The sequence below is a fragment of the Bos grunniens genome, chromosome 5 (genome assembly GCF_055505025.1).
Source record: "Bos grunniens cultivar Pamir isolate PY7600 chromosome 5, Bosgru_T2T1.0, whole genome shotgun sequence".
Lineage (NCBI taxonomy): Eukaryota > Metazoa > Chordata > Mammalia > Artiodactyla > Bovidae > Bos > Bos grunniens.
Window position 1 is genome coordinate 110747325 of NC_141169.1, and position 15410 is coordinate 110762734.

General features: G+C 56.3%; 2 protein-coding genes across 3 annotated transcripts; one reads left to right on the forward strand and one right to left on the reverse strand.

Annotated features, from left to right (window-relative positions):
* The first annotated feature begins 443 nt into the window (after positions 1–443).
* Positions 444–8291, forward strand: CDC42EP1 (CDC42 effector protein 1). 2 transcript variants are annotated; one of them, XM_086402718.1, is made up of 3 exons: positions 444–804; positions 4948–5712; positions 7030–8291. In XM_086402718.1, exons 2-3 carry the CDS (start codon positions 5250–5252, stop codon positions 7650–7652), a joined length of 1086 nt encoding a protein of 361 aa, XP_086258844.1. In that variant the 5' UTR covers positions 444–804; positions 4948–5249; the 3' UTR covers positions 7653–8291. The 2 variants fall into 2 exon arrangements, with proteins under 2 accessions (XP_086258844.1, XP_086258843.1); XM_086402717.1 differs by having other exon boundaries at positions 444–545.
* A 413-nt stretch (positions 8292–8704) lies between these two features.
* On the reverse strand, positions 8705–14982 carry LGALS2 (galectin 2). The gene is made up of 4 exons (XM_086402719.1): positions 14927–14982; positions 10655–10737; positions 9190–9349; positions 8705–9021 (listed from the first exon to the last, which is right to left on the reverse strand). The coding sequence occupies exons 1-4, from the start codon at positions 14930–14932 to the stop codon at positions 8878–8880; spliced, it is 393 nt and encodes a 130-aa protein (XP_086258845.1). The 5' UTR covers positions 14933–14982; the 3' UTR covers positions 8705–8877.
* Between the last annotated feature and the right edge of the window lie 428 nt (positions 14983–15410).

The window sequence follows — 15410 nt, forward strand, 5'->3', positions numbered from 1 at the left end:
GGGGGGTTAGGAGAAAGGGAGTGGGTATCCCAGCTTATAGAACTTAAGGTTTAAGCAGGAGTCGGGAGTACAGGGCCTCGCAGATCTGGCTTCCAGGTTCCCCAGACTCCCACATGGAGCGGCTGGAGAGCCCAGCAAGCGAAGTTGTCAGGTCAGTCACCCCAAGGCCCTGCGAGGAGACGGTGGGAGAGGGTTTGGGAGCTGGGGACCCGAGTCACCTCGCCCGGGCAACCCGCACGTTCCTGGTTCCCCCTGGCCTAAAAGAGCCTGACCTGGCGCCCCCTCCAGCTTTCGCAGTCGCCGCTCGGGGCGGCCCGATCGGTGCCCGGGACTGGGGGCCCCGCCCCGCCCGCGGCCTGGAGCAGAGAGGCGGGAGGAGGGAGCGCGCCCACACCCCGCCCCCGCCCCCGGAGCCAGCCCGCGGAGCCCGCGGCCAGGGCGGCGCAGACCGGCCCAGCCACTCGCCAGGGCTGCGCGCGGGGACACGCTGCCGCCGCCGCCGCGTCCGCCCTTCACCCCCGGCTCCCGGGGCGCGCGGAGAGAAGGTAACCGCGAGCTGGCCCGCTGGTCGTCCAGCCCAGGGTGGGCGTGGACGCGGGCAGGGGGATCGCGGCGCCGAAATGTCTTGGCACCCCCTAGGTTCTTGGGACCGGGGCGGGGGAGGGGGCCAGCCTGCCAAAGATCGCCCCGGGTGCCAACGGACAGGCCGGGAGCGCCGGCCGCGGGAGCGGCACGGGGACGCTCCAAGTTTTCGGGTGGTTTCGCGCTGGTCCCGGCGAGTAGAGAGCGGCAGAGAATTGGAAGGTAAAGCGGGTTGCGGGAGGAGGAGGCGAGCAGAAGGCCGTCTACGCTCCTTCCTGCCCTGGGAAAAGAAGGGAAGGAACGGGGAGTGGGGCATGTGTCGGAATGTCGGGCCCCTTGGCGAGGCTGGCGGGGAGAGCGGGAAGTGGGGGGGACCGCCGGGGAGATGGTCCAGGCACTCTGCCCCCTCCCCAACCGCCGCATTCCAGGCCCGAGCGGCGGGTGAGGTCATCCCGTCCGGTTCCCCTCGGGCCAAGGCAGCCAGCTGCCCTCTTCCCCGCGGAGCGACGACCCTCCAACATTCTAACCTCGTTCCTCCCAAAGGGAATGTTTTCTGGCCAAAATCTTTCCGGGACTTCCCATCCCCACTGCCCTCGAGACTGTTCTGTTCTCGCCAAGCCAACCGAGACTCACGAAGTTTGAAGCCCCTTTTCTGGATCGGGAAACTGAGGCTCAGAGTGGCCAAAGGGCTGGCCCGCGGAGGCCACAGCTGCGCAAAACGCAGCGCAGGGTCTGGAGCCGAGGACTTGGGGAGACCCTGCCTTTAGGCCAATCAGCCTCGGCGTCAAAGGCTGATTCGGCTCTAACTTGGGGTCCATGGTGCTCCTTCCTACTGTCCCCCTTGACGGCCTGAGAACAGGGTCTCCGCTGCCACTGTGGACAACGTGCTATCCTTTTTCTCGGCTCCGTTTCTGCCTCTTGAAATGGCTGGACTTTGAGGAGCATGAAAAGGCAGCCCCCAGAAAGTTAACCCCTTATTCGGGGAGGCTAGAACAGCCCTAACGGAGACAGGGTCCCTCCGTCCAGCGGTAAGGATGGTGTTACTACCCAGCTGGACACTTGCGGGCGGGGTGCTGTGAGCAGGGAGTGGCTTCCAGGATGAGAGGTGGTGCCCCCTAGGGGCCTGCGGGTGACTCCCAGGTGAGCCCTAGGGTTCCGCCACCCCCACCCGCCTCTCACCCCTGCCTCTGCCCCCTCCCCCACAGCCATCAGAGGGCCCTTGGCCTCCTCCAACCACATGCACTTCCACAGCGGCCCCTGTTGGCCTCTCCTAACCGCGAGGTCCCTACTTCCGGCCCCAAACCTTGTCCTTGTGGTCACCACTGCTATTGAGTAAGCTCCTACCAAGTACCCAGGCCTGACTATCTGTAGGGTAAACTGAATCTGCAGGGCTGCGTCTCCTGCCTCCCTGGCCTGCCCTTCTGTGCTCAGCGGCTGGGCATCTGCTCAGCACTCCTGGAGCCTTCACCCACTCTCCTGGCATTTACTATTGAGGTTGGTAGACTCCTGACTTCCCCAATGGCTCAACAGGTAAAGAATGCACCTGCAATGCAGGAGACCCAGGAGATGCAGGTTTGATCCCTAGGTCGGGAAGAGCCCCTGGAGGAGGAAATGACAACTCACTCCATTTTTCTTCCCTGGAAAATCCCATGGACCAAGGAGTCTGGTGGGCTACAGTCCATGGGGCCACAAAGAATCAGACAAGGCTGAGCAACTAACAACAGTAGAATCCTGAGGAGATTCCTGGCCACGCCTCATTTTGCTCTCCAACCTGGGACAAGTCAGTTTCCTTTTCATGTCTCGTTTTTTCCGTCTGTAAAATGGGTGTTTGTGAGCATTAGCAGGTAGTATTCCTGGGTTGGGGAGCAAAGAGAGGCCACATACCTGGACAGCCAGAGCCCTGCTTACTCCAGGGCCAGGTGGGGCACACCTAATCACCAGCGATACCTGATGATCAGCTTCAAGGGCCAAATAGGCTACATCAAGGTTGGAGCCTCTCCTTCTGTCTCTCCAGAATGAGAGACATTATTAGTGTAAGAATGTTGGCTTTGAACCCAGCCCTGCTTCAGGATCCAAGGGTTTAATTACAGCGCTTTCCACTCTTAAAACTCTCCTGGGAGAGGACCAGCCTTGTTTTGCACATGGGAAAACAGGTCCCCAGTAGCAGTGTCCTGTCCTCGGCTGCACAGTGCCGCGGGTGTCCCTACAACAGTGGGCAGGGTGGAGAGCTTCTGGAGGTGCCCAGAGGCATTTGAGACATGGGCTTATCATAAGACTCGGGCAGAAGCTGGTGTCTCAAGTCCAAGTGGCCACAGTGGTGGGGTGGGGACCAGGACCCCTTTTGCTGAGAAAGGAGGGGCTGGGGAGAAGTAGGTGTGGCCACATGATGGACATAGTGACCTCTCCTCGTGACATTTCAGAATGACACTCCGCCCCCCCCCACCAGTTCCCTCCCCTCTGTCCCCAGATTCAGTCCTCAGCAGAGCAAGGAAATGGCCCATGCGAGGTACCTGCCACATGACCCTGGCCAAGTTCCTTCTCTCCAAGCCTTGGCTCTTCCTGTAAAATGGGCTAACCCTCCAGCTTCGGGGCTGTTGGAGAATCAGATGACATCATGCAGTGGTTGGCCAACTGCAGAGCACTTCATTACTTCGGCAAACATTCCACGAGGACATCTTGGTGCCGGGGGTGCCAGGGAAAGGAATGATTCAGATACCCCCCGCCCCCCGCTGTGGGGGAGGAGTCAGGGTTGGGGGAGGATCCCATGGTGGGAAGGAAAGAGAATGCAGTCAGAAAACAAAGCAAGCTTTGTCTTCTTGCCTCCTTTGTTTTTATCTTGTTATTTAACCTATTTTGAATTTCAAATAACATTTGAAGGGCAGTATTGAGATTTTTATGCTTGGAGGTGGCAGCAATTTTTTTTTTTTAAGTTGACGCTCAGATCTAGGTGTTAAGAATCAATATCAACTTTTATCAGCTCAGGTCCCAGGTCTGGGCAGGTAAATGACTTGCCCAAGGTCACACTGTGAGGCCACTAAATCCTCTACCTGCCCTCACTCGGACGGTGGCAAGGGTGAGCCTTTGGCATGAAGGTATCACAGAGAATTCCTGGTACTGATTGGGCACTTGGCCGTGTGCAGAGCCCAAGCTGAGCGCTGGAGGGAGGGAGGCAGGAAAATCCAGGCCCCACCCTTAGAGTGTGTTGCGATCTGGAGAGACAAGACAGGGCTCCACGAGCCACTAAAAGCCACGTGAGTCAGAGGCTCTGAAATGACATCTCTACTGGTTCTCTTGACGTGACCTTGAAGAAGCTTGGCCTCTCCGGGCCACAGGAAAACCAAATATGGGAGCATAGGTTCATAGGTGTCCTCCAGTGTATACTCTTAGGGTGCTAGAAGGGGTGATGTCAAACCAAGGGAAGCTTAGAGAAGATTGGGATGGGGGAGGAGGGTGAGGAAGAGATCAGGACAGAAGGGAGTAGGCAAAGAACAGCTTTTGGCACCAGCTGAGCTTTTTCCAAAACTTGTTCCCTGGTAACAAGGCCTTGACATCAGTTCGAAAAAAATATGTTCTTCCTGCGGGCCTTCTCAGAGCCTTGAGTGTGCTCAGACATGTAATAAGCAGCTGGAAAAACCACTTTTGACCACAGGATCCTTTTTCCAGGAAGCATCAGAAAGTGAAGGGTTCTGCTGGTTACACAGCAGTTCATAAAGCCTTTGGCCGTCACCTCCTAGCCTCTGTGAGGGGAAGACAGTTTAACCCAAGAAGGAAGGTGACTTAACTCCACCCGCCAGCAGGAGGCAGTGTAGCTTGGGGCTCAAGGGCTCTGGGGTTGGAGGCTCTGCTTCACCATTGCCTACTGTGTAGCCTCAGGCAAATCCCTTCATTTCTTTGGGCTTCCGTGTCTCCTCTGAAGCCTATAGTGCCTCCCTCGAGGTTAAATGAGTGATGAACATAAGCCATTGGCACTCAGTAGGTGCTTCATCAATGGGGACCATATAATGACCATTCATAGGTTTTAACCAGTATACAGTTGAAGAAGGGCACAGCTCCGTGAATTTTTTGTGCCCCCTCCCAGTCTATATCTGTTCAAAGGCAATCACAATTCCGATTTCTATCACTGTTGTTTTGTTTTGTTGTTGTTGGTTGCTAAGCCCTGCCCGACCCCATGGACTGTAGCCCGCCAGGCTCTTCTGTCATGGGACTGTTTCACCTGCTCTTAAATTTCCTGGATGAGGAATCATGCCACGTGGCCTCCTCTGCGGGTCTGTTCAGCATTTTCTCCATGATCCTCATTTATTCTCTTTAGCTGTTATTATTTGGACCAAGATGCCCCCAGGCCCTCCACTACCTTCTTTCTCTTAGGTCTCCACTCCTGGGCAGAAGAAGGACTGTCTACGTCTGAGGCACGTTTGGTGCCATCTACGTCCTTGGCCAGAACATCTGCAGCTCCTTCCACGGGACTGGGAGCCAGGCCTCGGGGCAGACAAGCCATGGACCCCCCACAGCCTCAGCATGTAGGGGCAGCACCTTAGCACAGAGGGGCAGCCTCCGTCCACCCCCTCCCACCAAGAAGGAGGGAGCTGAGAAGTGGACCCTTCACCTAGCCTAGCAGTCTCCCCAGGCCCCGGTGAGCATGGACCAGCAGCTGTGAACAGCCAGAGCCGATGCCGGGCCCCCAGGGGGCCGGAGGAGCCCCGGCCATGAACCTGGGCAAGCTCTCACCCGTGGGCTGGGTGTCCAGCTCGCAGGGGAAGAAGCGGCTGACCGCGGACATGATCAGCCCCCCGCTTGGGGATTTCCGCCACACCATGCACGTGGGCCGCGGCGGGGATGTCTTCGGTGACACCTCCTTCCTCAGCAACCATGGTGGCGGCTCAGGGAGCACCCACCGCTCGCCCCGGGGCTTCCTGGCCAAGAAGCTGCAGCTGGTGCGGAGGGTGGGGGCCCCGCCCCGGAGGATGGCTTCTCCGCCCGCACCCTCGCCTGCTCCACCGGCCATCTCCCCCATCATCAAGAACGCCATCTCCCTGCCTCAGCTCAACCAGGCGGCCTACGACAGCCTCGTGGTGGGCAAGCTCAGCTTTGACCGCAGCCCTGCCAGCTCCACGGACGGCCACTCTGCTTACGGTGAGGCCCTGCGCTGTCTGCCCATTTTTCAGGGGCTGAGGTGCAGCGGGTTTGAAGGTTCAGCCAACCCTCCCAAGTGAGCTCTTCCCCACAGTAGTTTGGTCTCCATGGAAGTCAGACCCAAACCTGAGATCGTGAATGGCAAGGGTGGGTCACAGGGCGGGAACCAGTTCACTCCCCAAAACACTGAGGTTGAGAGGTGATGAGGTGGGGGTTGAGTTCTGCCTGCCCCTAAGCTGCCTCCCCTTCTCTGGGCCCTCGGCTAAGCCAGCCCACCACCCTCCTTCCCCTATCCCTTGCCTGCTTCAATGGAAGCAGCTCCCTTGTGTCAGAACAATACAGTGGAGAGGTGGAGAGCCAGGGCCCTGGATTCAAATCCTGATTCTGCCTGATTCTCAGTGAGCACATTGACCTCTGTGAAGTCAAGTCCTGGCCTATATAATGGGCACTTAGGGTCACTGCTAAGATTCAGTGAAATGATAACACATATTTGATTGTGGCCTAGAATCTCACACACAGTAGGTGCTCAGGACACGGGAGCTGTTGCTCTGTTGTTATTTGAACAGAGGTTCCTGTAACTTGACAGATTTGGAAAACCCCTCAGAAGCCCTTCCTGCCAGCATGGGGTGGGGTGGGTGTCACCTGGGCTCCTCCTGGACAGCTCACTTGAGAACTGGGGCCCCTGCTGCCACCTGGTGACCGTTCCCTGCCCTGCAGCTTTGCCCGCCACCAGAGGCTTCCTGTGGTGCTCCCTGTCCAGGGGTGATGCTCAGAATCCCACTGAGGACTGGTCTGCGGTCCCACCGCTATGTCCCAGGCCTGGTAGTCCTGGAACCAGGGTCTGAGACAGAGGGCATTTACAGGGCATTTGCCTGTCCTTTGGGTCTTGATTTCTATGTTGTCACACCGGCTGCTGGTTCTATCCTGTGCCCACAAACCAGTACATGTGCTTGGGTTCACGGAAGGGGACCAGGGGTCATTCAAGTTCAGTGTTGGGCCTGAGAGTCAGGAGGTTTGAGCTCCGGGCTCAGCTCCAGCCCATCAGACTTTGTGGCCCTGGGCGAGCCTTTCCCCTCATCCCAAACTTTCTTCATCTGCAAAATGGGAATGAGGATTATGTCAATTTCCAGGGTTGACAGGAAGATTGCTCAAGAGACTGTGGGGTTCACTGTATTGGAAAGATGGAGGAAGCTGCAGTCAGACTGGGGGGTGGCTTGTTAAAGGCCACATCGCAAGCAGGTGTTGGTCCTGGCTCTGCCTTCCCCAATTCCTGGTTAGGGCCCCCAGCTCTGACCCTGGTCCCTATTTCTCTTCTAGGCCTGGACTCCGGGTTCTGCACCATCTCCCGCCTGCCTCGCCCAGAAAAGCCTCGTGACCGAGACCGTGATAGCTCCTTCCCCACTGAGCCTGAGCTCCGCCGCTCTGACTCCCTCCTATCCTTCCGCCTGGACCTCGACCTTGGGCCCTCTCTCCTCACTGAGCTCCTGGGAGCCATGAGCCTCTCAGAAGGCTCTGCAGCTGAGACCCCAGCCCCGGCTCCTGCTGCAAGTCCCCCAGCCTCTGTTGCAAACCCCCCGGCCCCTGCCTCAAGCCCCTCACTTCGTGGACGCTGCCCCAATGGGGTAACCACCAGGTTGGGCCCAGTGGCCGAGGCGAGGGCCAGCGCGGTGGGAGAGGGCCCCCGTGCGCCTGCTGACGAGGGCCCCGGCAGGCACTGGGGCGCTGTCTCGGGTGGCAGCCAAAGCTGCCGCCACTACACTGAGGTGGATGCTCGGGCCGAGGGGTTGGGGGCGCTGTCCCAGGCTCGGGCCTCCTGGGGGAGCCTGGATGAAGAGTGGGGGGCATCCCAGGCAGGCAGCAGGACCCCCGTGCCCAGCACAGTGCAGGCCAACACCTTCGAGTTTGCTGATGCTGAGGAGGATGACGAGGTGAAGGTGTGATTGGCTGGGCACAGGCTGAGAACCCTGGTCAGCCTCCGGGCACCACCTGCAAGGAGCCCAGATGCAGCCCCAGCCCCTGGCGGCTGGGTCTTGCCAACGACAGACGGGAGAACCCAAGTTGTCCCCAGACCTGTCCACACCTCTGCTGGACAGACATGAGAGGGAGGCCAGGGGAGACCAGGCTTGTTCTGGAACCCAGGTGTTCCCCTGGACCCTGCTCAGCCACCCCGCCTCCCTCCACTGCCACTCTGGACCTCCAGACCCAGTAGCCATTCCCTGGGCCCACCCTCCACCCCAGGCCCCCAACCCACTGGAGGGCCCAGCCTCACAGTGCAGCCTTTGTGTTGGGAAAAATGCCCTTGCTGGGTGGGGGTGGGGAGCCTACCACATAGAGCCTTTGTCTCCTCTCCTGAAGAGACCCTCGGCCCCAGCTCATCCTGGAGTTGCCCCCAGCAGGGTCCCTCCTGCCTTTCTGAGAGCCCCCACGGCTGCCTCCCCAACATTCCCACCGCCAGCCCCATGTCCCAGAAGCCTCAGAAACGTCAGGTGTGACCTCACTGGGAGGGGGGAGGGTCCCACCTTCCCGTGCACCCCAGACCTGCCTCTGGGTCCTGATTAAAAAGGTTTTTTTTGATAAAAGGTGTCCAGTGAGATGCTTGAGGACCTGGGATGACCGTGTCCGCGCCACCTGCTCGAGTACATTCAGCACTGGGTTTGGAAAGCCAAGGACTCCCCCCACCACCCAACCAGGGCCCCCAGTGAGGGGAGGGACCGAGGCAGGGGGTAATGAGTAACCAGACTGGAATGAATAGCCCTGAGATAAGAAGCCCAGGTGGGAGCCCTTATCTGCAGTTCCGGGAACAGCCCCTGGCCCAGGTGCCTGGAACTGTAATCCCACAGAGCAACTTGGCACTTGTCCTGGTGACAAAAGGGGACTCGCAGGCAGGACTAGTGGCTCAGGGGTGTTTGGAGCTCATCCCCCACTGGGCAGCCTCAGTTTCCTTGTCTGTATCAGGAGGACGCTAGGAGCATCAAGATAGTGGAAAACACAGTTGGAAAGACTATAAAGGTGGATTCTTTTGTTGGTTCTGAGCCTCAGGGGATGAGGGCGGAGGATTAGGAACAGTAGGTGCATCGCAAGGGTCACTGATCCCACATGAAAGGACAGCTCTGGGTCAGGAATCTGCTTGCAGGGACGGGTCTTGGTCTCTGGTGAGGTGCTGCCTCACTCTAGCTTGAAGGAGGAGACGAGGAAGTTCTGCACACCCAGGTAGCTCAGGTGGCTGTGGCCCAGTCTGTTGGGAAAGGTCAACTGGTGGCCATCTGGCAGCTTCACCTTGAATTCATTGTTCTCGAAGGTCACGATGAGCTGCAGTGGGAGGGAGGGCATCAGGGAGGCAGGAGGTGCCCTGGAAATGGGCCGGGGCCATGCCTGGTGACTCAAACAGTCCCAGCACGTGTCTAGGCCAGGGTGCCCCCACTATCTGTTCTCCCCCCTTGAGATCTGTTTTCAGGCCCCTTTCCCCTTTGACCTCACCTTGACTTCTGACCCTGGGCTGAAGCACATGTGATTGTCCCGTTGCTCCGCCCCCCAGCTGTTGCCATCTCGTGAGTTGCAGACGATGGTGGATTCAGCAAAGCGTGGGTTGAAATGCAGGTTCAGTTTATCTGTCCCCTGGCCCAAATTAATCACAAAGCTGCCAGAGAAGGAGTAAGAAGTGAGAATAAGGGGCCAGCCCTGGGTATAACAGCTTGGGTGGCAGTGTCTTGACCATAAAATTGGTAGAATCACCAAAGGTTGTGTTAATTGAGGTTTGTGCCTTAAAACAAGGGAGGTGACAATTTGATTGGACTTGGCACTGGAGTATCACATTCCATTTAGAGCACAGACTAAGGCTCCTGACAAGTTAACTAATAGTGACATTTCAGGAAATGAAGGTGTCTATCCTTGGGGAAAACTGCCGTTCTTAACTATTTGTTGTATGCCTAAGGTGGTGAGCTCCCTGTCATTGGAGGTATGCCCTCAGGAGTTGTGTGATCTTTTAGAAAGGGGTCTTGGTTAGACCTTCACGGTTCCTGAGAGTGGGACATTCTGAGTCACAGGGTGTCTCCACTGGGAGGACTCAGGCCAGAGGTATCCCACATTTCTGCAACCTTGAGGGACCCAAGTAGGAGAAAGAGGTGATTTTTCTCTTGGCTCCTACCTGATGCTTCTGCCTGCCCCTCCCCAATCAAAAACTGATTGAGATCAGTCTCAAGAAATGCTGACCCTTGTCCTGCACCCGGGACAGCCTAACGCTGACCTGTAGCCCCTGAGGTGAGAAAGGTCTCGGATTCCAATGGAGAGGATGCAAACGAGACCACTAGGCGCCCCCTGGTGGGTGCCCCTGGTTTGGTGCTGGTTGTAGTCACTGAGTCTGACTTTTGCGACATCATGGACTGTACGGCTAGGCAGCTAGGCTCCCTGGTCAAGAATTCTGGAGTGGGTTGCCATTTCCTTCTTCAGGAGATCTTCCCGACCCAGGGATTGAACGCTGGTCTCCTGCATCGCAGGTGGATTCTTTACCAACTGAGCTATCCCTGGTTTAATGCATGTGAAAGGCCAGTCCCTGGTCCTTCAGCAGTATCAAGAGGGTAGTGTCCCCGGGGGTTGGGGCTTTCAGTAGAGGCATCTGACTCGCAGAGGCCTGGCCAAAGACTCAGGGATTTCTCACTTGCCCCTTCCGTGTCGTTGGGGCCAAGGAATTGAGCCGTGGCGTCCAATGTGAATTCTGCAGGTCCCCGAACCTGGCCTCAGATGTGAAAGCAGCCCAAATGGAGCCAGCAAGGGTGAGGGAGGGGTGCGAGAGGAGCAGAATGTACAAACGGCCCTGGCCAGAGGTCACTCTCACTGTCCCAACATCTCACAAGGCTGCCTTGCCTGCCCCCACCTTCCCAGCCAATGCCAGCTCTGTGGCCGGCCCCCTCCCTGTCCTGCCCCACCTGCCCTCCCCTGGGCTTACCCGTTAGCGCCGTCAGCGATCTTGCCCTTGATCTTCAGGCTTGACCCCATCTTCATGTCCATGTTCACAATCTCAAATTTCCCCTGCGCCAACAGAGAAACATCCCACACAAATCAATCACACTCTTCTGCTGGTAAAAACCACTCGCCAGCATCCTCCCATCCCAGCCAGGCCCCAGGCCCCCCTCTCCTTCTCCCCATGTGAGGCCTTGGAGCCAGGAAGGGAAAAAGCCAGAGAACTCAGATCAAAGATTCCTGGAGCCCCCTCTTGCCCATTTTGCTTCACTCTCATCCACCCCAGCCTGAAGAATAGCTGGATCTGGAGACATAGGGCCCAGCTGAGGAACCTCAGTTTGCCCATCTATAAAATGGGTAGAGTGACCCCTGCCAACCTCACTGTTCCTAAATGCGTTCAAGTGATGAGGCACAATGCCCTCGGCAAAATCCCACGAACAAGGGTACGTTTATTTCCTGCACGAACTTGGGAGTCATTTTACGGATAGAAAATGACTGTATTAGGACTTCCCTAGTGGTCCAGTGGCTAAGACTCCACATTCCCAATGCAGGGGGCCCAGGTTCTATCCCTGGTCAGGGAACTAGATGCCACACGCTGCAACTAAGAGTTCGAAAGCCCCAGCTAAAAGATCCCACGTGCTGAAACTAAGAAAGATCCCATGTACCGCCATTAAGACACATTGTAGACAAATCTTTTTTTATTTTTTTTTTAAATAACTGTATGACAGGCAAGTCTAGGCCCATCCCAAACAGAGAACCTATAAAACTCCATCAGTCACATGTCTGAACATGTCCATCAAAGTCCCTCTGTAAACCGCACACTCCTCATCTGTAAAATGGGCTGATCTGATTTATTCATTCAAGCCCAGTTCCCAAGCACCCTTGTGACAGATGTTGTCGGATGCCCTGAGGTTAACAGCACCTTCTTCACCCTGGTTTGGAGGATGAGACCTTCCATTTGTGAAGCCCCTCAAATAGGACTTGGCACAGACTAAAAGCAAATCGAGGGGCTGTGGTCATTAGGCTTACTTACTGCTACTGTGGCATCCTTCTGCTCCTATTTTCCCACAGGACCTGGGCAGCGCCTGAATTTGTATAGTTAGAAGGGAGGTTCTCGAAGCTGGGTTTTCAAACCTCATGATCCAAGCCTGAGAAAATGTCCAGTTATCCATGATTGGAGGGTGTGAGGCTGGGCCAGACAGGATTCAGCAGCCACAAAAGACTTAGAACACTTAATAGGAGAACACATTTATATTATAGGATTTCTGTTCACTGATGTCTTTTTTTTTTTCTGGAGGGAGCTCACTTGGGAAGCCTTGAAACAACTTCCGGGACTGGAATGCTTTGCTGAAAGTCAAGGGCAGTGTCCGTAGGGGGTAGATTAGGACTCCCCTGCTGGCAGCTGCCTCCTTTCCACCAAGGGGGAAGGCAGTCCTCGGGTTCCTACATGGGTGTAGGGTTGCCCAGTTTTCTTGGTGGTGGTGGTTCAGTCGCTCAGTCGTGTCTGACTCTGGTGACCCCATGGACTGTAGTCTGCCAGGCTCCTCTGTCCATGGGATTCTCCAGGCAAGAATAATGGAGTGGGTTGCCATTTCCTTCTCCAGGGGATCTTCCTGACCCAGTCATCAAACCCGGGTCTCTTGCATCTCCTGCATTACAGGTGGATTCTTTACTGACTGAGCCACCAGAGAAGCCCTCTCCTGGAGTCAGTACATTTTAAAAGGAGGCCTGGGGACATCCTTGGTGGTCCAGTAGTTAAGACTCTGTGCGTCCATGCAGGGGCACAGTGTCCATTCCTGGTCGGGGAACTAAGATTCTGCCTGACACAGGCCATGGCCAAAAATAAAGTAAATAAAAGGAAGGCATGAAAGAGGCCATGCCAAGCCCAGGAGGGTGGAGCATCACAGCACGTTGGACCCTACGATGCTTCAGAGCAGGGTTTTCCAGGCTCAGCGCCCTGGACTTTCCAACTGAATCATTCTCTGCTGTGGGGTTGTCATGTGTGTGTAGGAAGTAGAGCCTCAGGCCGGGTCTCTAACCACCGGATGCCAGTAGCACCCTCCCCCCAAGTAGTGACAACCAAAAATGCCTCCAGATGTCCCCTGTGTGTTAGTCACTCACTCCTGTCTGACTCTTTGCGACCCCATGGACTGTAGCCCACCAGGCTCCTCTGTCCATGGGATTCTCCAGGCAAGGATACTGGAATGGGTTGCCATTACCTCCTCCAGGGGATCTTCCCAACCCAGGGATCGCACCCAGGTCCGATCAGGTGGATTCTTTACCATCTGAGCCACCAGGGAAGCCCAGATGTCCCCAGGATAGGGGGCATTTCACTGCCTCTGAGAAAGTGGCGCTCAGAGGCCTAACCCCTCAGATGGGTGCTTAATGTAACACGTGGATCACCAGCCAAAACGGATTAAAATCCTCCTTCAGCCTCTCTTAGAAGGACAGAGAGCAGTCCCCTAGGAGAGGTTATCCTGTCCCTCCCAGAGGAGCATGGGTGACCTGCCAATGAGCAGCTCTTCACGGTGTGGGCCCTGCAGCATGCACAGTCCCCACCAGGCATCGTGAGGAGTCTCCAGTCTCCTCCCTGGATGGTCAGGGTGAGACTGAGGTGGGGAGAAGCACCCTTGCCGCCCCCATAGCTCCTGGAGGCTGCCTGGCTCAGACAGAAAAATCTGGGCCCCTAGAGCTGCTGCAGGGTAGGGGCGAGAGGAAGGCCGGGCTTGGGGGTCCATCTGGGCAAACAGGGATCCCCGTGGGAGGGGGCAGGCCTAGTAACCTGTCCCCACTCCGTAAGGTCTGGAGCACAGAGAGAGAGGGGGATGCAAAGCTGGGTGGAGGCAGGTGTCAGTGGTCAGGTGACTAACCAAGTGACTAGGGGCCAACGGTGCCCCTTTATGGACCTTGGTTCCCCCATCCTTTTTTTCTTTTAATATTTTGGCCTCACCTCATGGCATGTAGGATCTTAGTCCCCCGACCAGGGTTTGAACATGTGCCCCCTGCATTGGCAGAGCAGAGTCTTCACGCCTGGTCCACCAGGGATGTCCCGCTACCCTCTCTTTAGTGTAAGAGATTTGGACTAGGAAGTCTCTTAAGAAGGAGGAAAGAAAGGGGAGGGTGAGAAGATCGGGGGAAGGAGAAGTCGGGCACAAAGGTCCTCCCTGAGAGGCAGAGGGTGGGGAGGGCACCATGCCATGCACGTTGGACCCTCTAGTCACATCCACGCCCACATCCCACCTGTGCTGACTCTCCCAGAAAACTATGTCCCCCTGGAGCCCCTGAATGAGGCCTATTTGGAAATAGGACCAAGTTGAGATGAGGTCGTAGTGGTTTAGGGTGGACCTCAAACTCCATATGACTGACATCCTTAGAAGAAGAGGAAATTTGGACCCAGAAACCCAGACACGCAGAGAAGCTCTGTGAAGACAGAGGCAGGGGTTGGAGGGAGACAGCTGCAAGCCCAGGAATACCACAGATTGCCGGCAACAAATAGAAGCTGGAAAAGGCAAGAAAGAACCCTCCCCTAGAGCCTTCAGAGAGAGAAAGTTCCCACCAACACCTGGATTTCAGACCTCAAGCCTCCAAAACTGTGAGAGACTAAATTTGTTACGCCAGCCACAGGAAAGCAACACACCAGCCTCAGAAGATGCCATCTGTAACCCAGTTCCCCAAATACAGGAGACAGGCTCAGAGAGGAGCAGTGATTTCTCCAAGGCCACATAGCGGACTACGGCAGAGCAGAGTTTGGAATCAGAGAATCGGGGAGAGACCTTGAAGAAGATCCACTTGACCCCCTGCAGTTTATAGATTTTGCTCTGGGGCAAGTTAACCTTCCAGTCTCAATTTCGTCATCTTTTAAAGCTCAGGAGGTGTTAGTGGTTATCATTGTTGCCGCGATTAATGTTATTGAGAGGAAATTCCCTGGCTGTCCAGAGGTTAGGACTCCAGTGCTCCCACTGAAGTTAGCCCATGTTTGATCCCTGGTTGGGGAAATAAGATCCTGTAAGCCGAAAGAGATAGGCAAAAAATAAACAAATAAATTACCGATGAGAAAACCAGGCTGGAGGGGGAAAGAGACAGACTCAGAATGGTAGGGGGCGGGACAGAGAGCCTTGATGCTAAAGGCCAGTGGAGTGATCTGTCCAACTTCCTCCCTACACAGATAAGGAAACTGAAGCTGGAGGGGCAGCGATGCTTTTTCTCCAGCATCCACCCCACCCCAACTCAGGTAAAGATTCGGAGCCGGCGTTCTCACCGACATGGTAGCAGCTCCGGACAGCAGCTCTGGGTTGCTCCTGGAGGTCTGGGCTCAGGGTCTCACCTTGCAGTCCAGCTTATATCCTGGAATATTACACATTAACTCCCCCCAGGCCATAAATGGGGACTTTGGTCCATCCTGCCAGGGTGTCTCTCCACCCACACCTCCCGGTACCCAGAACAAACAGGCAGAAGGCTCATCGCTCCAGCCCAGCCTGCCCAGCCCAGAGCATCCTCCTGACGTCTCTCCAGCTCAGCCTCCCGCCTCCTTCCTGAGCCCTAGGGGATGTGACCCTGGAAGCAACGCTGCACTGGGCGCCAGGAGCTGGCACAAACCGTGTGAGCGTGGCAGGCCACCCACCAACCCTGAGCCCCACTTTCTCATCCTCAAACAGAGAGACTTGCTTTGTAAAAACCTCTATGCTTCTATGATGTCCAGATTCACTTTGAGAATCTTTTGCTTTCTCTCCTCACCCCATGCT

Bases quoted from the DNA above. Each gene is read 5' to 3' on its own strand.
- LGALS2 (XM_086402719.1), bottom strand. The intron at 9,350-10,654 runs GTAAGCCCAGGG...CTTCTCTGGCAG, and splicing joins ATCGCTGACGGCGCTAACGG to CTTTGTGATTAATTTGGGCC. The intron at 9,022-9,189 runs GTGAGGTCAAAG...CTCCCACTGCAG, and splicing joins GCCCAGGGTCAGAAGTCAAG to CTCATCGTGACCTTCGAGAA.
- CDC42EP1 (XM_086402718.1), top strand. From the start codon at position 5,250: ATGCCGGGCCCCCAGGGGGCCGGAGGAGCCCCGGCCATGAACCTGGGC. The intron at 5,713-7,029 runs GTGAGGCCCTGC...TTTCTCTTCTAG, and splicing joins GGACGGCCACTCTGCTTACG to GCCTGGACTCCGGGTTCTGC.